Consider the following 22882-nt stretch of genomic DNA (forward strand, 5'->3'; position numbering starts at 1 on the left):
GCTGAATCCTTGCTATGTTTGTATACTTTTTATTTAAAATTGTATACAATGTAACATTCTTCATTCTTCCACTGGGTAAGTATATTAGTTCTTAGGCAATACTGTGCTTCTGAACTTCGGAAACTCATCTATTCGGACATTCGGAAGTACCTGAATGTCCGAATTGCCCGAAATGCGTCCGAATTCCCATTCGGACCGAAACGAATTGCACGTCTACTAATTAGAGGGCCGCCTCTGTTCCCAGGCCTTGCTGCCACCACCATACTTCCCTGTAAGGACAGTATTTATTAACATACCTACCAATATTTCAAATGAACAAAGTATGATGTTTTAATATTAGTGGGTGTGGATAGGGAGAGTGGGGGGCTGGAAGATATTAATTTTTTAGGATTCTGATTGTTAAAGCTGAAACACATGTTGGAGTAAACAGTTTTGCAGATTTATTTTGCTTATTTCATTGATAGTGTTATATGTATATCAATAATATTTATTGCAAGCAAATTTAACTGTGGGGTTCCTGTTGCTGCTTCACATATAAACATTTCAATGATCTGGAATGTTTTATGGGTCTGGAATGTCTCCTTACGGTTTTGGTAAGAGGCTTTTAAAAGGAAAAAGACAAAAAAATATATTTTTTGTTTAATATATGCTTTATATACTTGCAGATAAAATAAGTTGCAAAAGTATCTCTAGATAAACATACGTCCCGCTGTTCAATGTCATTTATCACCAGATCAGCGTTAAATATGGGGTAGTTTTGCTTTCCTAGAGGGTAATTTAATATCTTCAGTAATTGGTAATGCTAATCTTTTATTTCGTGCTGATTTGCCTTTTGTCATAATGCCTCTTGTCTTATGTTACTAGTTATCACATTTTCCTTGGATCCCATTACAGATGACCTACTGATCAACGCTTTCCTGGCAATACCCGTGGTAGCACTATAGATGTGCTAGCCCCTCAACATCTCATATTGGACTGAAACACCCGCTTGATAAAATAAAAGGAATACATACCCCCTATTACCTCTTTTTTTTTTTTACTCTCCACACAAAAATTCTTATAATGGGCAAGGCTGGTCCCATGTTCCCAGGGGAGTTCAGTCTCTCTCCCTATTGGAAGATGTAGTCCAAGCCTCATCAAGGGCAACCCCCCTACAGGTATACCCTTAGCAACCGAGGATCAGCAGCAGTGACCCTTTATGATAGCAGCAAAAGTTGAATGCGGTCTTTCCTGGTGTAGCAGCGAGGTTTACTTTCACCTGGCTGGTCTAGGAGACTCTGAATGAAGGTCTGGGGCTCCTGCTGTACAATTTGCTTCCATTTGCAGTCTGTTTGATCCTTCTGCTCGACTGACGTATGTCAGGCTTTGTTAGGCGCAGCTTGTTCTCACATGCATCAGGAAACCGCAAATTTCCATTGCTGAAGCTCACTAGCAAGCTGCCATACAGACAGTCAGGCGTGGCTGCCCCAGAGGTGCCCAACAGGGGGATTTGAACCTGGGTCCATTGCTGTCCTGGGCCTGCTATACTGCCTTTCAGCCACAGCCTATTCTTTGGAGTAGTTCTAGCCCTGTTCTCCCTGGCTATGTCTGCAGCACTGAGCGCTGGATTTCTTCTGTGGTCAGAAGAGACAGATCAGTCATCAGCTGGGTATATAAGCACTGCCTCACCCTGGGAACATTATCAAGTCTTTGAGCCTGGTTTATTGTGTTCAGTTCCTGTTCAAGTCTACTGCACTTATACTCCATAGTACTTAAGGCTCCTGGCCAATTGCCATCTCCATGCAGAGGGTGGATACACTGAATGTCAATGCTGCGGCCCCAGAAAGCACCTCTAGTATCCGTCTGAGCAGTGGTCACTGGCAGTGTCCCTAGGCTCTAATGTAAACATTGCCTTTTCTCCGTTTACTGTAAAAAGCCTGAAGGTAATTATACGAACACAACAAATTCCATGGGCTGTAGTTCTGGTGACTATAGTGTTCCTTTAATTTGTCTCCCATGTTAAAACTAGCATTGGACACACCAATATCATAGTACTGTGGTATGTTTATCACAATTTGGACATATGGTGTAAATGAACCCCCACATTTGTGTGCTGAGAGACGATTTGAAGTAGTTTGATAAAATGTAAAATTGTGTGTTCTTGACCTGTATTTTGTATATGTTTTGTCTCTATGGCCTTCATTGTTGCATTGTGCGCCCACCTTTTATTTTCTAGATATTTTAGTTGACCCATGGGACTTGTTCCATGACCGAATATTTCAGAGTATATTTTAAAGCATTTAAGAACGCAAGTTATAAATTTCTGTGAAGGTGCAAGGACGGAAATTAAGCTTAAGCACAAGCCGGTAAATACTCACTAGAGAAATCCCATGCAGGCACATGAGACGTTTAAAATTTCCAGACTTTTATTTCTGGAACTGTACACCAGATAAGATAGTAAAACAACAAAAATACAAAATAATGTTTTTTTAAAAAAAATAAACCAGTGTTTATGTACAAATATTTAAACCAATGGACAGTGACCTCCTCAAGCCTTTACTAGTAAAAGGTTTTTCTGATTGTCACTAACTTCTCTCTACGGTAAAAGTTTCATTTCAAAACCAGACAAAAAAAAAAAATCCACACTTTTGATATAACAGGAATATTTATACATATTTTAACAAATATACACAGCAATAAATTTCCATTTTTAAAAAAGTAACTTTTCAGCAAATTATAATCAGTCTAGATGTGTATCGTTCGTAGGTCTTAGAAAAAATAGAATATTCTAATTGCTTGGTCAATGCTTAGCAGGGAAATTTCAAATATTTTAGATTTGCTGTTAGTTTATTTATTTTTTAAGAACCATTACCAAACAAAATAACCTCATGGAATGGTAGAGAAATACTGTACTGCCAGATTCATATAAACAGAGGGGGAGTAGTAAAGGATGGCACAACTGTTGACTTAATTGTACACAATTAAAGTTTGTGTATTTTTTTTTTTTTTTTAAATATATATCTTTCAAGTAAATTCAGACAATAAAACAAAGAAAAATATTGTAAATACATTAGAACAAATGCCAGTAAGAAAGAAAAAAAAAATCCTTAGCAGGAGGAGGTTTGATCAATTAGAAGAACACAAAAAAAATAAAAAGTGCAGTCTCCCCCACCCAAAACAAACAAATACAAAGTCACAAAATAAACTTCAATATTTTTCACAAATACTATTCCCCTCTGTAGAATATTGTTTGGGATTAAGACTTTACAGCAAGATAGTAAAATTAGAATTTAGGGTGAATGGCTAATACTACAAAGATTATAAATAAGAATTCAGGTACAAAAAAAAAAAAAAAAAAAAAGGGGGGGGGCAAATGCAAATTTACCATCAACTTTTTCATAGTGTAAAATAAAATAGAGTGGGCACCAACATATGTAGACTAAGAAATATCACATATCTTATTTGACCGTTCATGAATTGTTAATTTTGGTCCATGGAAGGAGTGTACAGTTCCCCCAGTAGGATAGTTCAGTACAATGTTAGACCCAATCACAAAAGGATAACTGAAAAATCAATCAAGAATATACCCAGTGTGCAACACATCTACCCCATCAGAAAAACCTGTGTAAGTTAGGGAACAGTCCACAAAGTTCACTGACAGGTGCCAACTGTCTCAGAATCTGTGCATTACTTGTTTTAAATATTGCTGTAAGTAAAGCACCAGTTACACTTTCAAATGAAACAGACTCTTGACTCTCTAAAAATCTCAAACAAAATAAACACATCAAAGTTCAAACAGCTCAGATATATTTGAATGAAAAAAAATAAAAATAAAAGATTTCTTATTTTCGTACAGGAATTGTGCTTTAATATTTAAGGAATCAAAAAAGGCAAGTCGATTGTTCACTTTTGCAGGACCTTTCACTCATCTATAAAAACTAACTCACTTCACCTCTTTGCTTCCAAATGGGCCTGGCACTGCTTGCAAAATAGCGGCGCTAAAAACACAAACAAATAATTGTTGATCTATTTGATGACTTGCAGGTCCGTAAGGAAGTAAAGGGGTTAATATGCTCAAATGACCTTTTATTACAAAGATATTTTTCTCTGGGTGTGAAAACCAAAAACAATAAATATATATTTTACATGGGTAAAAGTTAAGTGGTACACATTGTATCACATGCATGCAGAAAAAAAATATACACTGCAGAATTCTGAAAATATTACAGAAATAGATATCTAGGTTTAGGAGAATTTATACATATTTACAAAATAAATCTCTGCAAATTATTGCCTCATAAGAATTAGAGGTAAATATTCTATGCTAGCTTACTCACAGTTTTGAACCATCAATAACCTAACAGCCACCCAACTCTTTGCTGGGACAGCTAGTCACTGGCTGCTCTGGCAGAAAGGTAACTCCATTTAACATTAGATGGGCCTACAACACATTTAAAAGATTTGAAGGCCACACTGGCAGGTTTAAAACTATTAAAATTAAAAAAAAGAAATTATATATTTATATTTTCAGTTTAGGCCTCCAAAACACAGCCTGTTCGCTAGGTCCTTTTATTCCTATCAAACCTGAAGAAACACTTGTTGATTTTGGTCAAAAAACTAAATGTGTCGCTTTTTTCGTTAAATGACTAAAGTGTCTGTACATCTTGCTGACAATCAAAACTATTGACAAGAAACTTGAGCGAGTCTCCTTGTTTATATTGAGAGTCCAGCAATGCATAGATAGATTTACCAAATATACTGCATTAGCTATGAAGAATGGTCGTGGTTCATTTAAGTGCAACTGGTATAAGCATTCAGTCATCCTTATGAAATGATTTTATACAGTCGTAAACTCATTATTGGACGACAAAAAAAACCAAAAAAAAAAAACCAAAACACACAAACAAGCAAGCAGAGGGGGAACGCCCATCAAAAATTTATAAAAATCGGAAGCCAACTTGATAAGAAATGTAATGGAAAGCATAGGGACTGCAATGCAAATTATACATTTAACAGATGAAAAAGGCAATTCATATCAGTTTATGTAATTGGGATAGGTCATGGATTTCATATAAATATACCTTCCCCATAACATCTGTGACTGTAAACATATGATTCAATGGTTCTTGCATAATAAAAAAAAAAAAACAAAAAAAAAAAAAAAAAAAAAAAAGCCACCTAAAACTGATATTAATGTAGTTCACAGTAAACCTAATAAATACCCTCCCTTCTGTATTCTACCAGTGGTCTATTCTCTCTGCATTGTCCCAGCACACATGAACACTTCTAAAACGGGTGAAACGTGGATGCAGAAGATATGTATTATTTTACATAGATGGAAATAATATAGTGTATTGAATATACATTTACCCATCAATGTGGCAGCTTCTTTCAATTTATAAAAATAAAACAAAATACGATCTATATAACCTCATCAAACCCAGGTAAGGCTATGGAAAGAAGAATCAAATGGTTAACCATTCACTAATAGATGGTAAGCTAAATGCAAAGCGAAGAACATGAGAGACTCTTTGGCAGAGGAAGCACATGGCGGTATGTGCTTAGTTTTCTATTCAAACGTTTAAATCTGCAATAAGTTTGCAAAATGAGCACAGATTTTACCTCTTGGCCATTATCAGAGGTCAATGTATTGGACAGTTATGGCGGTAAGGAGGAGGAGGCCAGATATTAAACTTCTAGATCACCACACAAGATTTTGGATTTGATAGAACATTTTTCATGGCTCTATGTTTTATGCAAAGTCAGGAAAACTTTACAGTACCAAATTACAAGGAAACAAAAAATACAATTTGTTAATCTGCAATGACATCAAATATACCTAGAATGCATATGCTCATGTAAACTTTGTGGTACAAATAGGTTTTCCGACTGTACTTATGGACAATGTCAGCTGCCCCAGGTAAGTTTAAGATACACAGATACATGTGTAATTTATTTTACAATCTTCGAATAGGTGAATAAAGAGAAAAAAAAAAAAGGTTTGCCCATTTTGCTAAAATTACACAGATCCAGTCTGGCAGTATTACAACCATTGCACCAAATAGCTCATCCAGGTAACTGTGCTAGAAATCCAACAACATGGTTCCTGTCGAAGAGATGTAATGTCTCATTGGGAGATTCTTTAGCGGTGATCTTGCTATAAACGGAGGCGCTATTTTGTATCTTGTAAAAGATGATTCTGTTTAAAATACAAAACCACAACCCAAACAGAAATGATGTTTGTGCAGTTCAAATTCTGAATATCGAAACCCTGCCATAAATTAAAAAAAAAAAAAAAAAAATTATATATTTATTTATATATATATATATATATATATATTTATATGTATAATAAGTTAAAAAAAAAAAATGCTACATTAAGCAGGGATCGGATTGGTACCTGTAAACATTGATTTTTTTTCCACTGCATCCGCTGCTGCGAAGGTAGCTTAGACCAGAAGAAGCCAATATATGATTTAGAACCTGTGCTGGCTTAAGAGATGGAGACCCAATATCTACAGACTTTAACAAAAATAGAAGTCAAGTCTAAAGCTGCATCCCCAGATATTTATCGGAGCTCCCAACTCTGCTGAATACAGTCTTATTTCCACATCAATGGACCGAAATGAAGTTATTCTTGACAAAATCAAGATATAGTTCTGTACATACAAAGACATCACTGATGTCATATCGAAAAAAAAAAAAAAAAAGTTCAAACTTCCAGTGAAAGACTAAGCAAACCTGAAGTTTATAAAACCAGATTTACTCCAACTGCATACCCAATGTTTTTAGGAGAATGTAGTTGAGATTACTCCGATTGAAGGGCTGTATGGTGTAGTGTGTGTGAATTTATAAAACTATTTGTCTCGTTTGCAGATAAACTGCTGAAATCTGCTACTGACACAGCCATTTTGGCACTGGTAATGTGGTGTGTGTGGTTTTCAAAGTCTGCACTGAGGTTATTTACAGAAACATCGCTGATGAAGGAGTCCGGAACAGAGATTCCCATTTTTATCCTCTTAGCAGGCCGTTCTGCTTCCTCATTGCATAAGCTCACCGTGTTCAGTTCAGAAGGATAAAATCCAGTCTCAAATAAATTAAAACAATCGCTTTCACCGTTACTGGGTAAAGTTAGCAAGTCTTCGGTCCCAACAGGCACATGATTTACAGGTCCCCTTGGCAAAGGGTCCAACACTGGGAATCCATCGCTTAAGCAGGTAACCTCTGTGGAGTTACATACTGTATTTACGCTGTTTGTCAAAGCTGGAATACAAACGAAGAAAGGGGAAGAAGCTATAAATAAGGTGAATGTATAACTTTTCTAAACATTGATTTAACCCCTTAGAACACTTCATTTAGTATTGATTGAAAGTAGTTCTAGAAATGTGTATATCAATATCTACAATTGGCTTAATATTAAGCCTTCAGGAAAGAAAGAAAAACACACAGCAACAACAAATACATACCTAAAAATTGATTACTAGGCAATTTAGTGAAACCCCACACCTATATATAGTTCACAAAAATATTGCGTGGCATTGTGGAATATAACAATGATGTAACCGTGCACGCTGCATTTTGGGATTGAGATACTAAGATTGCACAAACATGCATACCCCACTAGATTAGCAATGGTGCAATTTCTACCTTTATGCCATGACTTAGAAGCAGACAGACACTTTCATTTTAAAGGAACAATAACTGCTTAAATTTTATTTATTGAGTTCAAGATTTACAAACTAGACCAATTTTCTTTAATCTACACATAGGATTGTATCTTAACATTACAATGTTAAACAGAACCCTTATTTTCACATGAAATCAAGGGAACTATGTCCAAGTATCGGAGGGAAACAAGGCAATCCAAGAAAATAATTTAGAGGGCGGGTAAAGATGCTCACCTGTCAGGTCATTAGCAGTGATTGAATTCAAGATGTTAAGCTGTGAGTCCGGTATGGGATCGCCTCTACTATGACAGGCTAAGGTGGATGAATTTTCTGCTCCTCCAAGTACTTCCGCCTCATCTACCATACGGTCCATATAATCCCTAAAGTTAACATAAATAAATGAAAATTTCTGTTGGTGTCTGCCATTTGTATAGATGCACTAAATGTAGTCATCAACAGTTGAGGAGAGGAAACTTAGAAAGAGCAGACATGTCACTTACGTTACTTCTGGGTGATGATTATATCTTTTCTTTCCAAATCTTGTTTGCTGGGCAAAATAATCATACCGCTCTGACTTTTTCCACATGTAATAGAAAGCTACACATTCTGCAACTGTCCGTGATCTCACCTAAAAGCAAAGAAAACCAAATTAGGAATCTAGAGATGGGCATAAATTACAAAGGCGAATTTCCTAGCATGGTCAGTGCGTTCAAGATAGAATGCCTTAAATTCTGGGTTGTAACTGGTGTGCAAAAATGATCTTGGGAAGATCTCCAAGCTAGGCATTCTTTATTGTAATGCAAATTTTGCCTTTGCGCAATTCTGATTTTAGCATTTTCAAAACATTATTTATATGCACTCTTGCTACTAGAGATCTTTCTTTACGGTCTCTAATTTTAAAACTTAATTTTGGTTAATATAAACATCAATGGTGTTACCATCATGCTACATTCCAAATAACAAGTGTATTTTTGTTTTTAAATACTCAACCTAATGCCTTCCTTTAGTTATTGAAATAAGTCACTTAAACTCCATTATCCATACCACAAGACTAGTTGCCCCACTTAAAACTAATTGTATGTGATTTAAGATGATTTTTTTAGCTGGTTTGTAAAGTCTATTTGGATTAGTAGGTGTTTTCTGGTCACCAGGATAATTTGAGCAGGTTTGAAATTAATTTAAATGGGAGAAAACAAAAAACCAGAAACATTTACCTTATTTTTTTGTATTAAATGAAAGTCCTTCCCATGTATTAGAAGTGCATGTTCAAAATTTCTACATTCTTCCTCTGTCCAAGGTGAGATTATATCTAAAAATAAAGAAATTGGTGTCACTTATCAGATGCAGAAAGAGTAGGATTATAAATTATTCATGATTTTGATTTTCATAAAATATAAGCATGTTTTGACATATCAATTGGCTTTCCGCAACTTTGATGCCAATGTTTTATAAAAAAAATAAAATAAAAGGGTATTTGAACACATTTCCAAATTGCTTGCATATGTGAAAAATGGTCTTGAATACATTTGAAGCAAAATACAAAGAATTTGAGAACTCTGAGAACAGACAAAAGTTTTTAGACAAACTTAATAAGGTCATCCTTTAGCAGAAGGTATAGGTTCACTCTGCCACACATGAACAAAACAATTTTGAGACCTAAACAAGAATTTACCCAAGCTTAAGGGCAAGATACGGAGTTTGTCTAAGCTTTTGCCTGTTCTTATATTCTCTCAATGTTTACAATCACTCATACTCGGTCATTTATGTCACAGAGAGCCTCCAACAGTCATACAAATCTCTTCAGTTATTAGTGAAACAAATGCAGCACCCTGAGCTGACAGACTGCCCTCTTCTAAAGGTTGTCTGTCAGGGTTAGGACACCAACTGCTTCATCTCATTAAAATGGTTAGTGTCTGGGAGTTCCTGGTGCTGTCCTTTCACTGGTGTTAAACTTCTCCCTGTGCTGCTTGGACCAGCACAGGGAGAGGTAGCATTACTCTGAGCAGCAATAGGCAGCGGTCATTGGCTGACTGCTTTCGGCCTTTCACAGCTGCCAATTGCTGGTATAAATTGGTAAGGCCAATGACAGACTTTTCTTCTGTAAACAAACCTCCAGCCAGGTGCTAGCTGTGAAAGTCCAGGAATGCTCATTTGGTTTTAATCTGCTAGAGACACTAAACAATTCAATTAGATAAAATTGTTATAGGGACTATGAATTTAAGGTCAAAATAATCCCACTATGCTTTTCAGTATATTTTAAATTAACTTTGAAACATTCAAGGTTATTTACTTAAGTGAGAATTCATTCAGGTGCACATTGCTATAGTTACAATATACAATAAAAGTTTTACCATGTGACGTCCTCCTACTGCAGCAATATTTTTCCAATGCCTCCCTAGTGTTGTACTGACACTTGAAAAGTTCATGCAGTGCCTGAAATTATAAAAGAAAAGGACATTTTTTTTTTAAATAAATAAGAAATGTTAGACAGGTATATTCTCCCTTCCCCAACTACTTTGGCCTGAAATTTACATTTAATTACGGACTACACTCGCTTAGTGAATAAATTACTAGTGTGCAATCTCTAAGATGTCTAAAAAAAATAAGCAAAAATACAGGCTAATTACAGACTCTTTCCTTGCCAGTCTTAACGGAAATATGATATATGTTGTATTATGGTCATACCTTCCATATAGGTCAGCAGATCATCTTTTCTCCGCCTCAATTATTTTCCCCCAATTTGTCTTTTTCTCTTTTTGCCTGCCTAGTTTTCACCAGTAATCTCAATCACAACCCCACATTTGTCTCTCACAGTGTTGCTCTCACTCTGATCAGATGTTAGTGACTGGTAATTTTTTTTGTTTTTTTTTTTTAAATGAAATACTTTAAATAAAATAAATTGAAATACTCTCATTTAATCTAAGTCAATGTCTGCGATGAATAAATTAAAAGTAACAGACATATCTAAGTATTATTCCTAAAAGATTTATTCTTTTCATTTACGTCCAACAATAGAGTAGTCATTTTTTTTTTTTTTTTTTTTTTTTTTTAAATGGGCCACAGCGTGCTAAAATGAGGACACTGCAAACCAGATGTGTACTACAGTTGGTGCAATAACTAAGAAATAAAACATACCTGCTCGTTGTCCCTTATAATCACTCCATCTGGAATCCTGTCCATGACCCTCTCATTAGCAGCTCTTGATATCTCATATAGAAATGCCTTCACTTTCTTCTCAGGAAGTACATCAGGGCTCCAGAGTAATTGATCCTCATGTTCGTATGCTGTAAATGTTAGGCCATACTTTATCAAATTATCAGAAAATCTCTAACACTGCCAGACAGACATTCTAAATCCATTGTTAGCAAAATAAGGACACATTTAAAAATTAAGGTATTAATGCAATAGGAAAATATGTCTAAAATGGACTTCAGGTCATCTAAACAGATTTTTAGATTTTTTTAGAACTCACCTGTCATATCAGTTGTGTATTTTCCATAAGGTGGAATTTCTGCTTGATGCTGTGGACCAAGCATTATTTCCTTAAAAAGAAAAATACTAGTTTACAATAATGCATGTATATCATCCAGAAAATTCCTGAGTTTTAGTATGGAAGTGGAAACAGTAGGATTGAAGAAGCCCCATGCTACTTAAAAGAATGACGGAGGTAGAAAAATCGACCTTGAACTTCTTGTAGTTACTGAGGACAGACATCTCAGGAACTACGATTTTGGAATATGGGATCATCATAAGAAGAAAGGGGAAGGGGGTCATTTCCCCCCCCCCTTTTCCATAGAGTAAACTGGTTCAATAAGATAGTATCTTATTCTTTTATGAGAATGCTGATCATCAGATCTAAATCACCCACATGATGGTTGCCTACACTGTATGTACGTAGAAAATAGGGTTTTTAAAAAAAAAAAAAAAAAAAAATGAAAAAACGAACAGCCAACAGCTACATTTTCCTTTTTCATTGCTCCAAGATTTTAGGATTCTTAATAGAGATTATGTTTTTTCTTGGAGGCAACCAATAAATCCAATTCTAGTCAGCAATGTAGTTTATGAAGAACCTGTGTGAAAGACGTACAGCTACAAGTTTGTGGTAAAGGGACACTGAGCACCAAACACCAGAGCTTACTGAAAGCAAATGTCTACTGCTAACCTGACAATTAAGATATAGCTCAACATTGCAAGTATGCATGTGGTTTAATTCAACTATTTTTCTAGTGGTGTCCATTATTTTGTCTACATACATACAATAAATCATTTACTCTATTTCTATCTTGTGGATTGGCTTCAACATGCTTTATATCCACAACATTTTATATACTCCCATTAGTTATATAGAGATTCACTGCTACAAAATACCTTCAATGTTCACAGTTACCTTTCTTAAATCCTCTGATACATTGCCAAGGTCTGTTTCCAAATCCTCACTTTCAGATTCTTTATCACCATCACAAGTAGTGTTTGCTGAAGAAAAAAAAAAAGTGTAAAAATCAATGTATAAATATTTTGTCCAATTAGAATGTTAAGAGTTCAACCAGTGCTGTGCAGTTTACCCTTTCCCCATCATTCAATCCCTAACTACTAGACATTTAGAGCTCTTTTTTCTACAGATCTTTGGCACTGCTCAAAACAACAACTACTACCAGTGCGCCAAGCTTACTAGCAATGCAAATAAATGAATTGTCGGGATTTACCGGTAAGAGCAGATGCATATAGTGAAAGTAGAAAAACTACATTTCGTGAAATCTCAGGTAGAGGCCAATATATAGCATTTCCTCACTACAAAAATAGACGGTCAGCTGTAATGAAAAACAAACATTTCTTGAAAATATAAAAACACTTGAATATTTACATCTTAAAGGACGTGGAAAGAAGTCTGTTGCTTCATGCGATGTAACTGATGGAGTTAAGTCATCAGCAGAAGACTGTGTTTCTTCATCATCACCTGACAAAAGGTCCTTTGCTATTTCCTCCTTAGAAACAGAAAATCAAATAAGGTATTTTATTAGTTCTTGAACACACCTTTTTAATCATTTCCAAATTGCACACATCTTCCATTTAACAAGTGATTATACTGAGGATTATGCACAATTTGTTAATCACAATATTACGCTCTTACAGTGGCGTGGTGGTGCTTTAGAGCACTGTTACAGTGGTTCTGAGTCCAACAAAAAGGTCACGATAATCATATGTCACCCCTCCCCTCAAAAAACAAACCACAAACAACATAAATCAAATTCATACTTACTTTATCCAGAGTCATGTCTGGCAGTTCATCAGCAAGTTCACTTGGGGAACTGCCAGCACTAGAACCTGCCATTACCGGATCTGCAGGTTCATAGACATAAATTGCCAATAAATCTTCTAATGGCATGTTTCCTTCCTGTGGAGAGACAAATACATACATGCTTAGATGGCACATCTTTATTTGAAATATAAGAGTGCAAATAATTATTGGGATGTTAGAGTCTTTAAAAGAGACCATGTTCATTAAGTAAAACTAGGTGTACTGAATTGCATTCTGGATTCAGCATGATTCTTCTCTTAACATTTGAGAGATTACTCCAGTCTGAAACATAATGAATATATTTTCATTACCTTTTCCAAATCTTCAATTTCAGTGGCAAAGTTTTTTCCATCCTCCTTCATTTCTTCCTCTTCGAGAGTTCTCTCATCATCATAATCATGTACCAACATTTCCGCTGTAGGGTCAAAGTCATGATCTTCAGAAGACAGAGAGCCGACTGCAATAGGTTAAACAAAAAAAAAAAAGAAATCGGTTACACAAAAAGACAAATTCCTAAATAACAAAAAGGACAATTTTTTTTTTTTTTACTAATAATGCAAAAGCAACTGGACAGTGTTAATGAAGGTTTAAAATAACTGCCTAAGGTAATGGACACCAATTAGAAAAGTTGATTCTATATAGGTTATTTTTTGCTTTCCTTTAATTATACTACTATTTTAAAAAACATTCACAAGGGAACTAGTCACAAGTAATCTTGGTTGTTAAGATTTATATTTCATGTCTGCCTTATATGGCTATTTAACACAGAATTAGTCAGTGTAAGAGGCACACCTAGCATTTCTAAAACGTGGAGGAGAAAAAAAAAAAAAAAAAGGCTATTTTTATACCAACAGCTACACCCAGTCATGATAAACCTTAAAATAAAATACTGCTCCATTAAAAATAGTGTAAGTCTATTCTCCCCAACACACCCAGTTTGCCAAAATAACCTGTATAGGACAACAGAATGCTTGTGAGCTTCGGCTAATCTGGAGATAATGTGTATACAAAATGTGAGTTTCCATAATGCCCTATGAAAGTTATATAACAGCCATGATAATGTGTGTAAAGTATGGAATAAATGTTATATAAATCTCCCAACAGTACAGCTGGCTGCTTATAAGATATGCATAATGCAAAACGTTTATTAATGCACAACTTTAGAATCATATTAAGAATCTTGAATCAAGACAAAATGTTACATAATTATTGGTGGTGGGAAAAATCACAAGAACATATTTAAGTACCACACAAAAAAAAAAAAAAAAAAAACCAAGACATTATACATTCAGTAGGATTTAAGATGCTTTACAGTTAAAGTCCTGTCTTTTAGCTTATTGTATTTTAGACCCTCCACCAATCTAGGCTCACGAAAATGCAAGGTAGTCAACTTGTGAACAAGCAATGCATTCTGATAAAATATTTGCTGAGGAATGACTAAGAAGAAGAAGAAGTAGAAAAAAAAAATACAAATATATATATAAAAATTATTAAGAAAAAAGTCAAGGACTACTAAAGATAAAAACACATACATACAATGTTTACAAAAACTTACTTTGTGACCTATCCATCTTAAAAATAAATTAAAAAGCACTGCCCTGTTCTTCACAGACATATGATGCCACTCTAATGATAAAGTGAGTTTCAGAGTTGCTTTAGCTGGCATGACCACAACCAGTAACTTCAGATAGTTAGCTTTTCAGGACTCACTAAGAATTTTTGTTAGATGGAAACTACAACATAGAAGTAAATAATACGGTTTCTAAACCTTGGATAACTATGCATCCAAAATCTGACCAAGACATGGCACTAGCCTTCAGATATTCATGATTTAGTTCCTGTGTAGTCAATGAAATGAATAATTCCTCTCTTTATAAACAATCCATGAATATTTTTCAATTTAAGACCTAAAATGCCAATATTTGCCTATCTGAAATAAAGTACTGTAAATATGACCTCGACAAATACAGGTCTATGTCCTTCAATTTCCCAAAGCATCAGCCTCAGTTAAGCGGGGAGAGGAGGGGGGATCGTTCTTAATTTACCTTTACTTTCTCTTTGTCATTCTCATTGCATATTTCATTGTGAAATGCTTCAGTAGTTATCTATTTCAGAGAAAAATTAAAATAAAAACAGTATTTTCGATACTCAAAACAAAAAAGTTTCTAACAACCAAACAAGCCTTTAATGTATTTCTGAATCACTTTATTACATACAACCCTAAAGGAATACTCTGGGAACCAAGACAACTTTAGCTTAATAAAACAATTTTGGATATGGATTATGCAACTGCAGTTTTACTGCTTAATGCTCTGCCATTTAGGAGTAAAATCACTTGGTTATGCAACCCTAGCTACACCTCCATGGGCTGTGCCTCACATAGCATCCGTGGTTTACTTCAGAAGTTTTTTAACTCCTCTTTTAATTGAACTTTAATCACACACACAGGAGACTTCTGCAGACTAAGAAATTCTAAATTAAACTGACTGTGCAATATAGGTAGACTGTTGGTCACATGCAGGGGAGTAGTACCTACGGCTGCTAAACAAAAGTGATTTAACTCCTATATTGCAGAGAACTGAGCAGTGAGACTGTAGGGGCATGATCTATACACCAAAACCAGTCCATTAAGTTGAAGTTGTTTTGGTGCTTAAAGTGCCCCTTTAAATAGTTTCATGCATACATTTCAAGACTGCAAACTCTGCTACTCCAAAAAAATAATCTAAAAAAAAAAAAAAAAGTTACACTCAAAGTAATGCATGTATGTTAACCTCATAATAAAACACATTGAAAAAAAAAATATATATAACTTTTGGAAAGTTATACATAAGGAAAGTGTGGCTTAGTTTTCCTTGTCTAGAAGCAGCAGGTTGACAAAAGATGAGCTTTAGTCAAGCTCCATGGCTTTGTCAACAGTTGTGTGCGTATACTCACCTCCCTAGAGTGCTTTGTTACTTTCAGAAGTGGGGTGTCATTGATCCTCGTGTTTGTGTGGGGGAGAGGGGAGATCGGGAAGGATCCCTTAGCTTTTTAATAAGTAGTCCAAATGTGGAAAAAAAATATAATACAAAAAAAAAATAAAAAAATACCTATTTAACCCTATTGTGCCAGGAAAACTGCTTGGTTTTCCTGACACTATAGGATCCCTTTAAGGTAAGACAGCACCTGGAAATCCTTTGGATCATAACAAGTTCACCACAATGAAGAGGTTATGTTGTCTGGAGACAGCTTTTAAAATGACAATTAAGTCACCAAAAGAACTTTAGCTTAATGAAGCAGTTTTGTGTATTTGTGCATCATTCTCCTTGCGTTTCACTGTCATTTAGGAGCTAAATCACTTTTGGTTCTGTTTATGCAGCCCTATAGCCACACCTTCAGTTGTTTTGGTGACTATAGTGTCCATTTAAAGTTGTTAAGGAGCAGATGTATCCGAGTGCGGTCGTAATGGTTAAACCATTTAGCAACGTACTAGTTCTCTCAATGTGTTTAAATTGATAGGCTGAGACAATTAGCCAACTCTCTCAGTTTATCACTAACCGTAGTTAGCCATTTCTCATACTGCAGTGCAAAGGAGAATGGAAACCAGGAGGCAGAACTTGCAGATGCCAGAGCACCAACTCCAAGGTAATTAAAAAAATGGTTTAACAACTGCAAGTAAGAAGGCACGTGGACACACTGGCCCATAACATTAATAAGCTTAAGTTGATATAGGGGTGGGAAAATATATAATATATATATATATATATATATATATATATATATATATATATATATATATATATATATATATATATATATATATATATATATATATATATATATATATATATATATATATATATATAGCCTTCATTAACTTTTTAGGCAGATTTACATATTTCTCCATTACGCCACAAACATTGCATTAAACAACAGGGGGAATTGTTTGCCATTAGTTTTTCTTCTTCTGAATTTCCCGAGTTTGAATCCATAGCTGCATTCTTGAACACAAATGGGGCAATCATAATACATATTAGAATGTAACAAAAACAAATATGAAAACTCTGAGAATGGACAAAAGCTTAGAGAAATAAGCCACACCACAATACACTAAATGCAACTCAAACCATGAAGAATATAAAATCTAAAACAATACCATATTAAATGTACTATTTTACAATTCACTAAAAAGCAAGTTGAAAATCCAGAAAGAACAAAAAACAAAACCCAAACTAGCCCAGTTTATATACATGAACTGGAAAAAATGTCAGTCATATTCAGATTAAGGTTTTGGAATTCACGGTTACATACTCTAGAACACTAGAGATCGCCTGTCTGTAGCCTTGGCAAGTTGTCCCCTTCTCCAGCTTACATTCTATCCAATCACAGACTTCATAATGCAGCTCAACGAGAGGTCTTTGTAAGGCAGGTGATATACGAGAACTGAGTGTCGGACAGCCAGAGTATACAACAGTTATTTTAATTTAAAAAAGTACACTTTTTGGAAAAACAAAAAACAAAACCCTTATCAAGAGTGCTTTTGGGGTCTGGAGTGTACCTTTAAATACAAATCAGTATCAATAAAAGCAGTAAGAAGTGTGCTCAAAAACAATGTGCTACTCTTTGCAACAGAGTACACATTTACTGTAGAGGAGTATACTCAAAACTAACACACACAAACCCAATTAAAAATGGATACTTTGTTTTAACTTTTGAGTTAGTTATTTTACCCCTTTAGATGCCAGGTGCCCCTTCCCAACATTAGACTAATGCATCCCCATCGAAGCTCTTGACTATGATTGTTTAAAGGACCACTATAGGCACCCAGACCACTTCAGCTCAAGGAAGTGGTCTGGATGCCAGGTCCCTTAGGTTTTAACCCTGCAGCTGAAAACATAGCCGTTTCAGAGAAACGGCTATGTTTCACTGAGGGTTAATCCAGCTTCTAGTGGCTGTCTCACTGACAGCCACTAGAGGCAGCTTCTGAGATTTTCCCTATAAAAAAAAAAAAAAAAAAAAAAAAAAAAAAATCACAGTGAAAAGGTGCAAATTTCATTCAAAATATACACTTTATGAAGTGGCACCTTCTGTTAATTCTTTAAGCACTTCATCAAGCTGAAGTTGTTTAGGGGTCTGGAGTGACACTTTAAAGGATGTATGTGTTAAAAACAACACAGCACACGTCTCCTATATTTGTTTCGAACCTGATGAAGATTTGGGGACCAGGAAATGGATGAGTCACCATGCAATCTTGGTCCCCCATCCATTATTTTCAGAGGGAACACTGCATATTCCATAAACCATGAAGTGACAAGTAGTTTTATTCAAGGGAAATAAAAACAAAAAAAAAAACTCTAGCCTGTCCTTCAGATATACAGGGTCTCTCAGGCACAGAAAAGAGAGTCCATACTTATAGTACTTTTTTTTTCCCAGCATGAGGAAATGTTTGAGCAATAGGCTTTATTAATCAGTCAGTAAGCATAGGTTCCCACAAAAATCCACTGGTAGAAGATATAAATTTATCCGGGTACAGATGATGGTTTCTTTAAAAAAAAAAAAAACAAAACAAACAAAAAAACAGTCATTTTGAATACAGAAATGGAGACAAACTTTTCAGCTACTACATGAGCGAAAACGTTGTCTCCATTAAAGACAGCCTTTAAAAAAATAAAAAACACACACACACACACACACACAACAGGTGTGCCTGGATAATTTGTATCTACTATCACAGACTGCTTGGGCACTCAGTTGGTACAGAGTAGTTCATGCATCTCTTGACTTTTTTTTTATAAACCAGTAAGAAAACACAAACAAATATACAAACGAAAAATAAAGCAAAAAAGCAGGTAATAAACATTTATAAACTTGGCTAGATTGCGTTGTTGGGCATGCCTCTCAGAGATTTCTTCAGCCACTCCCCTTACCCACCCAAGTCCGTTTCAGACTAGTCCAATAATGACAAATAGGGAAGTATTGTGCAGCAGGAGCCATCACGGAGCATGCTCATATGGATAAAACTTCCTCTTCACCCACTGTCAAGATGTTGCAAGCTGAAGACATCTAACTGCACATGTTTGTATCTCTCAAGCACGCCCAATGTACTTTTCCTGCATTCAGAGGGATAGGACACCGATTGGGCGTGGAGCATGTAAATATAAAAAATAAAATATTTACTTTATTTTTAAAAAAAAAATTATTTTTAAAGGGACACAACGCTCACCAGAACTACTATAACTTCATGTAGTGATTCTGGTGTCTCTAGTCTGTCCTAGCAGGCTTTTCAATGTAAACACTACCTTTACAGGGGAAAAGCAGTGTGTACATGCCTGACTAGTAACATCTCCAGTGGACGTCAATCAGACTGCCACGAAAGGTGCATCCTATTTCAGGATACAATGAAAATGAAGAATAATGTATTAATGATGCTTGAACAGGATTCTAATTAGTTATTTTATTTCCAGTGAAGTGTTTCTTGTTTTTAATCAAGAACACCTTGTCCCTTCAACTGTACCAAGCATCTTTGTAGATGCCCCAACAGTAGAAAGAAATATGAAGATTGCATTAAAAAGGGTCAATTCCATAATAAAACCAATGACCATTAAATTACAGTTGTATCGACTAGGAATCCCTCAGATCTGCAGAACAGCCTGCATGCAACACAGCATGGATTCACCAAAGTACTGGAAAAATTACTCAAAGTAGATTTGCTGTATATTAACATGGACAGCACCGAAGCAAACCTTATTTTCCACCTTGCGCCAAAGTTGTTTATTTTGGATTCAGATCTAGAGACTATGCAGGACAAATGCCTAATTTTGTGGAACTTCAACATAATAGAATGTCCTGCCTAATAACCCTATTTGTTGCTGATCATCATTTTTACCATCTGTTTTCACCTTTTCAAAGTCTAGATATGTTAAATCCATTATCATGGGTCCCAATGCACACCAATATCTAAACCACTCAACAACCCCCAAACCTTGAAAACAGCACCTCCACTATGTTACATCAATATGCAAGGTAGGAAGGCAACTACTGTCTACAACTCCTTACTATAGCCCAATCCTTTTCTTAGCGGACATCAATGGAAGACTACAGACGCAAGGCACTTCAGCTTGTTTACAATGTTTCTGAATTATGCTCATGGAATTTACAGCACAACAAAAATTGTATCTCAAATGTCAAAGGAGTGATGCATTGTCAAGGTTAACTCTTCTCTCATAAATAAGGGGGGTGGGGGGTAGAGAATAGACAGCGATCCACATTGGCTAGGTCCAAATTTACAAAGAAAGAACAAGATAGTGAGAAAGCAATATGTGAAAATACAAACCTGGGCTCGAACTGTCAAATGAAGCCTGTGTAGATAGGGAAAAAAAAAAAAAAGACAAATGAATAAATAACTTGACTTATAATTTGTATACCTTTAATTCCTATAGGTAACTTTAGCAACAGAACAAGTGTACATGCCCATAAATGATGCACTTTTCATTTAAAAATAAAATACAACATATTGATGCATGATTCACAGACTACTACGTTAAATCACGCATTTAAGGGGACAAACTACTATATATACACGCACACAATAAAAAAAAATCTTAGTTGTATCAGACAAAATAAGTCATCTGCATTACGGACTAAAGTCATGAAATATGACATTTCTTTTTGAAAAAGGTTATCCCTTAACAAGTAATGTAGTTACTATATGGATTTGTCATTAAACAGACCAAACTCTGCAACATTTTGCATTTGAGCAATTTTGTTTAAAATTCACTGTTTAGTAAACAATCCCTTTACAATATGGTGCTAGCTGAAAATGTGTAAAACAAAATATCCCCAAATACAAGACATTTGTGTGTGTATTATATGCACAGGTGCTAAATTGTGTATTTTATTGAGGTCTTCAAGTATACAAAGATGTTCATAGTTTAAACGTATATTGGGCTTATTTGTGTCATTAAATTCCTGTTTCATACCAATTAATGGATATAGGCCCCAAACAGAATGATGATGAAAATGGCTAGAGAGAATAAAGAGAATGCCGTAATTTCCCCACTGTGGTATATTGTGACAGGCTGCCTGTATAAAACTGTTGCATTTATACTCAACTCCTAAATTTTGCAAAAGACCCCTGAGGTGACCTGCTTGGTGTGCAGCAGTTAGGGGGGCTGAAGCTAAAAATATATATTTACCTGAAGCTCTCCCATGTTCCTTCAGTATCTGAAACTTCATCCGGCGGGAACCAGAGTCACTGCTGTACTCTTGCGTGAGAGTAAAGCAGAGAAGTCTATGGAAGATCCTGCAAGATCCTCCACTATCCATCCAACTCTGGTTATTTGAGAGAAGATGCCCGTTTCCACATAGCCATCACTAGTAACACCTGTGGGAACGGATCAAACCAGACGGTGTAAACTCTGCCTTTTTGTCCAGTTTTGACAACCTCAACTACAGGACTAAGTAGTCCCCTACTTCGTTTTACATTTTGACCACGTTGGAATTTCAACGAAATTCCAATGCATGTCATAAAGATTTACATTTTTTTTAAAGAAACAAAAACACTCAGATTATTGCAGTGCTTTATAATCTAACAGCAATTTAGGCTTAAAAGAAATAAATAAAACACAAACCAAAAAAAACCCTTACATCGAAATAAAAAAAAATGTACAGCTTGCCTATTTTATCCTAAATATTGCCATTTGGACTTTAATTCACTACAAGTCAACAGTTTAGTGAACAAACCCCCTAAGTGATTTTCCAATAAATTATCCAATCCATCCATTTTGACCCAAGCCTTAATTATTAAAGAATTTTTTTTTTATATAAAAATGTAATTTAGTACATAACCCTATCGTGTAAAACTTCATCACTCCAGTGGATAACGCTCACCAGGTCTCTCACTACGCTCAGCCAGCCAGAGCTCCTCTCATTACTACACAGTGCGTCGCTATGTAACTGCGAACAGTGCGTTTACTCACTGACCCTTGCCTGCCGCTCTCATACCACCCGTGGCCGTGCTGTTAAACCGGGATATAAAGTGCGCCAAGTGCGGTATTTAGCACTTTCCCCGGTGATCCCCCCAGCTCTCACCCCCTGCGCACTCCATAAAGTGGACTTCCCCAGGTGAGAGGGTAGGGGCTGGGGTCGCACCGTAGGGAGGGGGGCTGAGGGGGCCCTGGGAGCAGAGTGAGAGCCGGTTACATCCAGCCCAACCATCGGACCCCAGGACCGGAAGCCCCGGGCTGGGCGGCCGCCGCCTTTAAGGTCCCAGTCCCACCCCCGCCTCGGACTCTCCGCTCCCACCGGCGGCCTGCGGGCTGCTCTCTCGGCCCCCCGCCGCCCCCCGGAGCCCAGTCTCCCAGTATCGCTAGTGGAGGCGGAAAGGGTGAGGCTCCGGTGGGAAACGGCCGTGAGCCGGGGCTGTGAGACCGGGGATTCCCGTGCAAAGCCTCCCTCCCCCCGCTCCGGCCCGGTTTTCCTCCTTACCTCCGCCATATTGGTACCTCTAGGCGAACGAGTTGCAACTGCGCAAAGTACCCGGATGGAAAGGCCCGGCCAATCAGAGAGCGACGAGCAAGAGGTGTCCGACGAACAGAGCGAGGAGTGGGCGTGGCCTCAGCGAAAGGACCAAAGGGAGGGAGGAGGGAGAGGGACACATAGGCTGGGATAAGGCGCATCTCTCTTATTTACTAAATTATCCTTACATAATAGCAATAAGCGCACAGGCCTGCTTTTATACATAATAAACATAGGCCGCAAACAAAGGTCTACTTACATCTTATAAGCAGGTCTACATATATATATATATATATATATATACCATTTAACCAAAAATATGCGTATATATATATATATATATATAGTTATACACACACACATATATTAAAGCATATTCCACGCTCTACTAACTACAATATAATAAAAAGAAAAGTGAAGTACATTTTTAACATAAAAGCATTAT

At 36.2% G+C, this 22882-nt stretch overlaps 1 protein-coding gene across 3 annotated transcripts; it reads right to left on the reverse strand.

Annotated features, from left to right (window-relative positions):
* Positions 1 to 6367: 6367 nt before the first annotated feature.
* MIER3 (MIER family member 3) lies at positions 6368 to 22438 on the reverse strand. Of its 3 annotated transcripts, none has more exons than XM_063456905.1 (14): positions 22408 to 22438; positions 20255 to 20279; positions 14988 to 15047; positions 13254 to 13399; positions 12904 to 13038; positions 12508 to 12628; positions 12034 to 12119; positions 11119 to 11188; positions 10782 to 10930; positions 9998 to 10079; positions 8861 to 8955; positions 8147 to 8274; positions 7881 to 8026; positions 6368 to 7242 (listed from the first exon to the last, which is right to left on the reverse strand). In XM_063456905.1, the coding sequence occupies exons 4-14, from the start codon at positions 13350 to 13352 to the stop codon at positions 6788 to 6790; spliced, it is 1566 nt and encodes a 521-aa protein (XP_063312975.1). In that variant the 5' UTR covers positions 13353 to 13399; positions 14988 to 15047; positions 20255 to 20279; positions 22408 to 22438; the 3' UTR covers positions 6368 to 6787. The 3 variants fall into 3 exon arrangements, with proteins under 3 accessions (XP_063312975.1, XP_063312976.1, XP_063312974.1); XM_063456906.1 differs by lacking the exon at positions 22408 to 22438 and adding an exon at positions 21117 to 21141; XM_063456904.1 differs by lacking the exons at positions 14988 to 15047; positions 22408 to 22438 and adding an exon at positions 21117 to 21147.
* Positions 22439 to 22882: the final 444 nt, after the last annotated feature.

This window comes from Pelobates fuscus, chromosome 5 (genome assembly GCF_036172605.1).
Source record: "Pelobates fuscus isolate aPelFus1 chromosome 5, aPelFus1.pri, whole genome shotgun sequence".
Taxonomy (NCBI): Eukaryota; Metazoa; Chordata; class Amphibia; order Anura; family Pelobatidae; genus Pelobates; species Pelobates fuscus.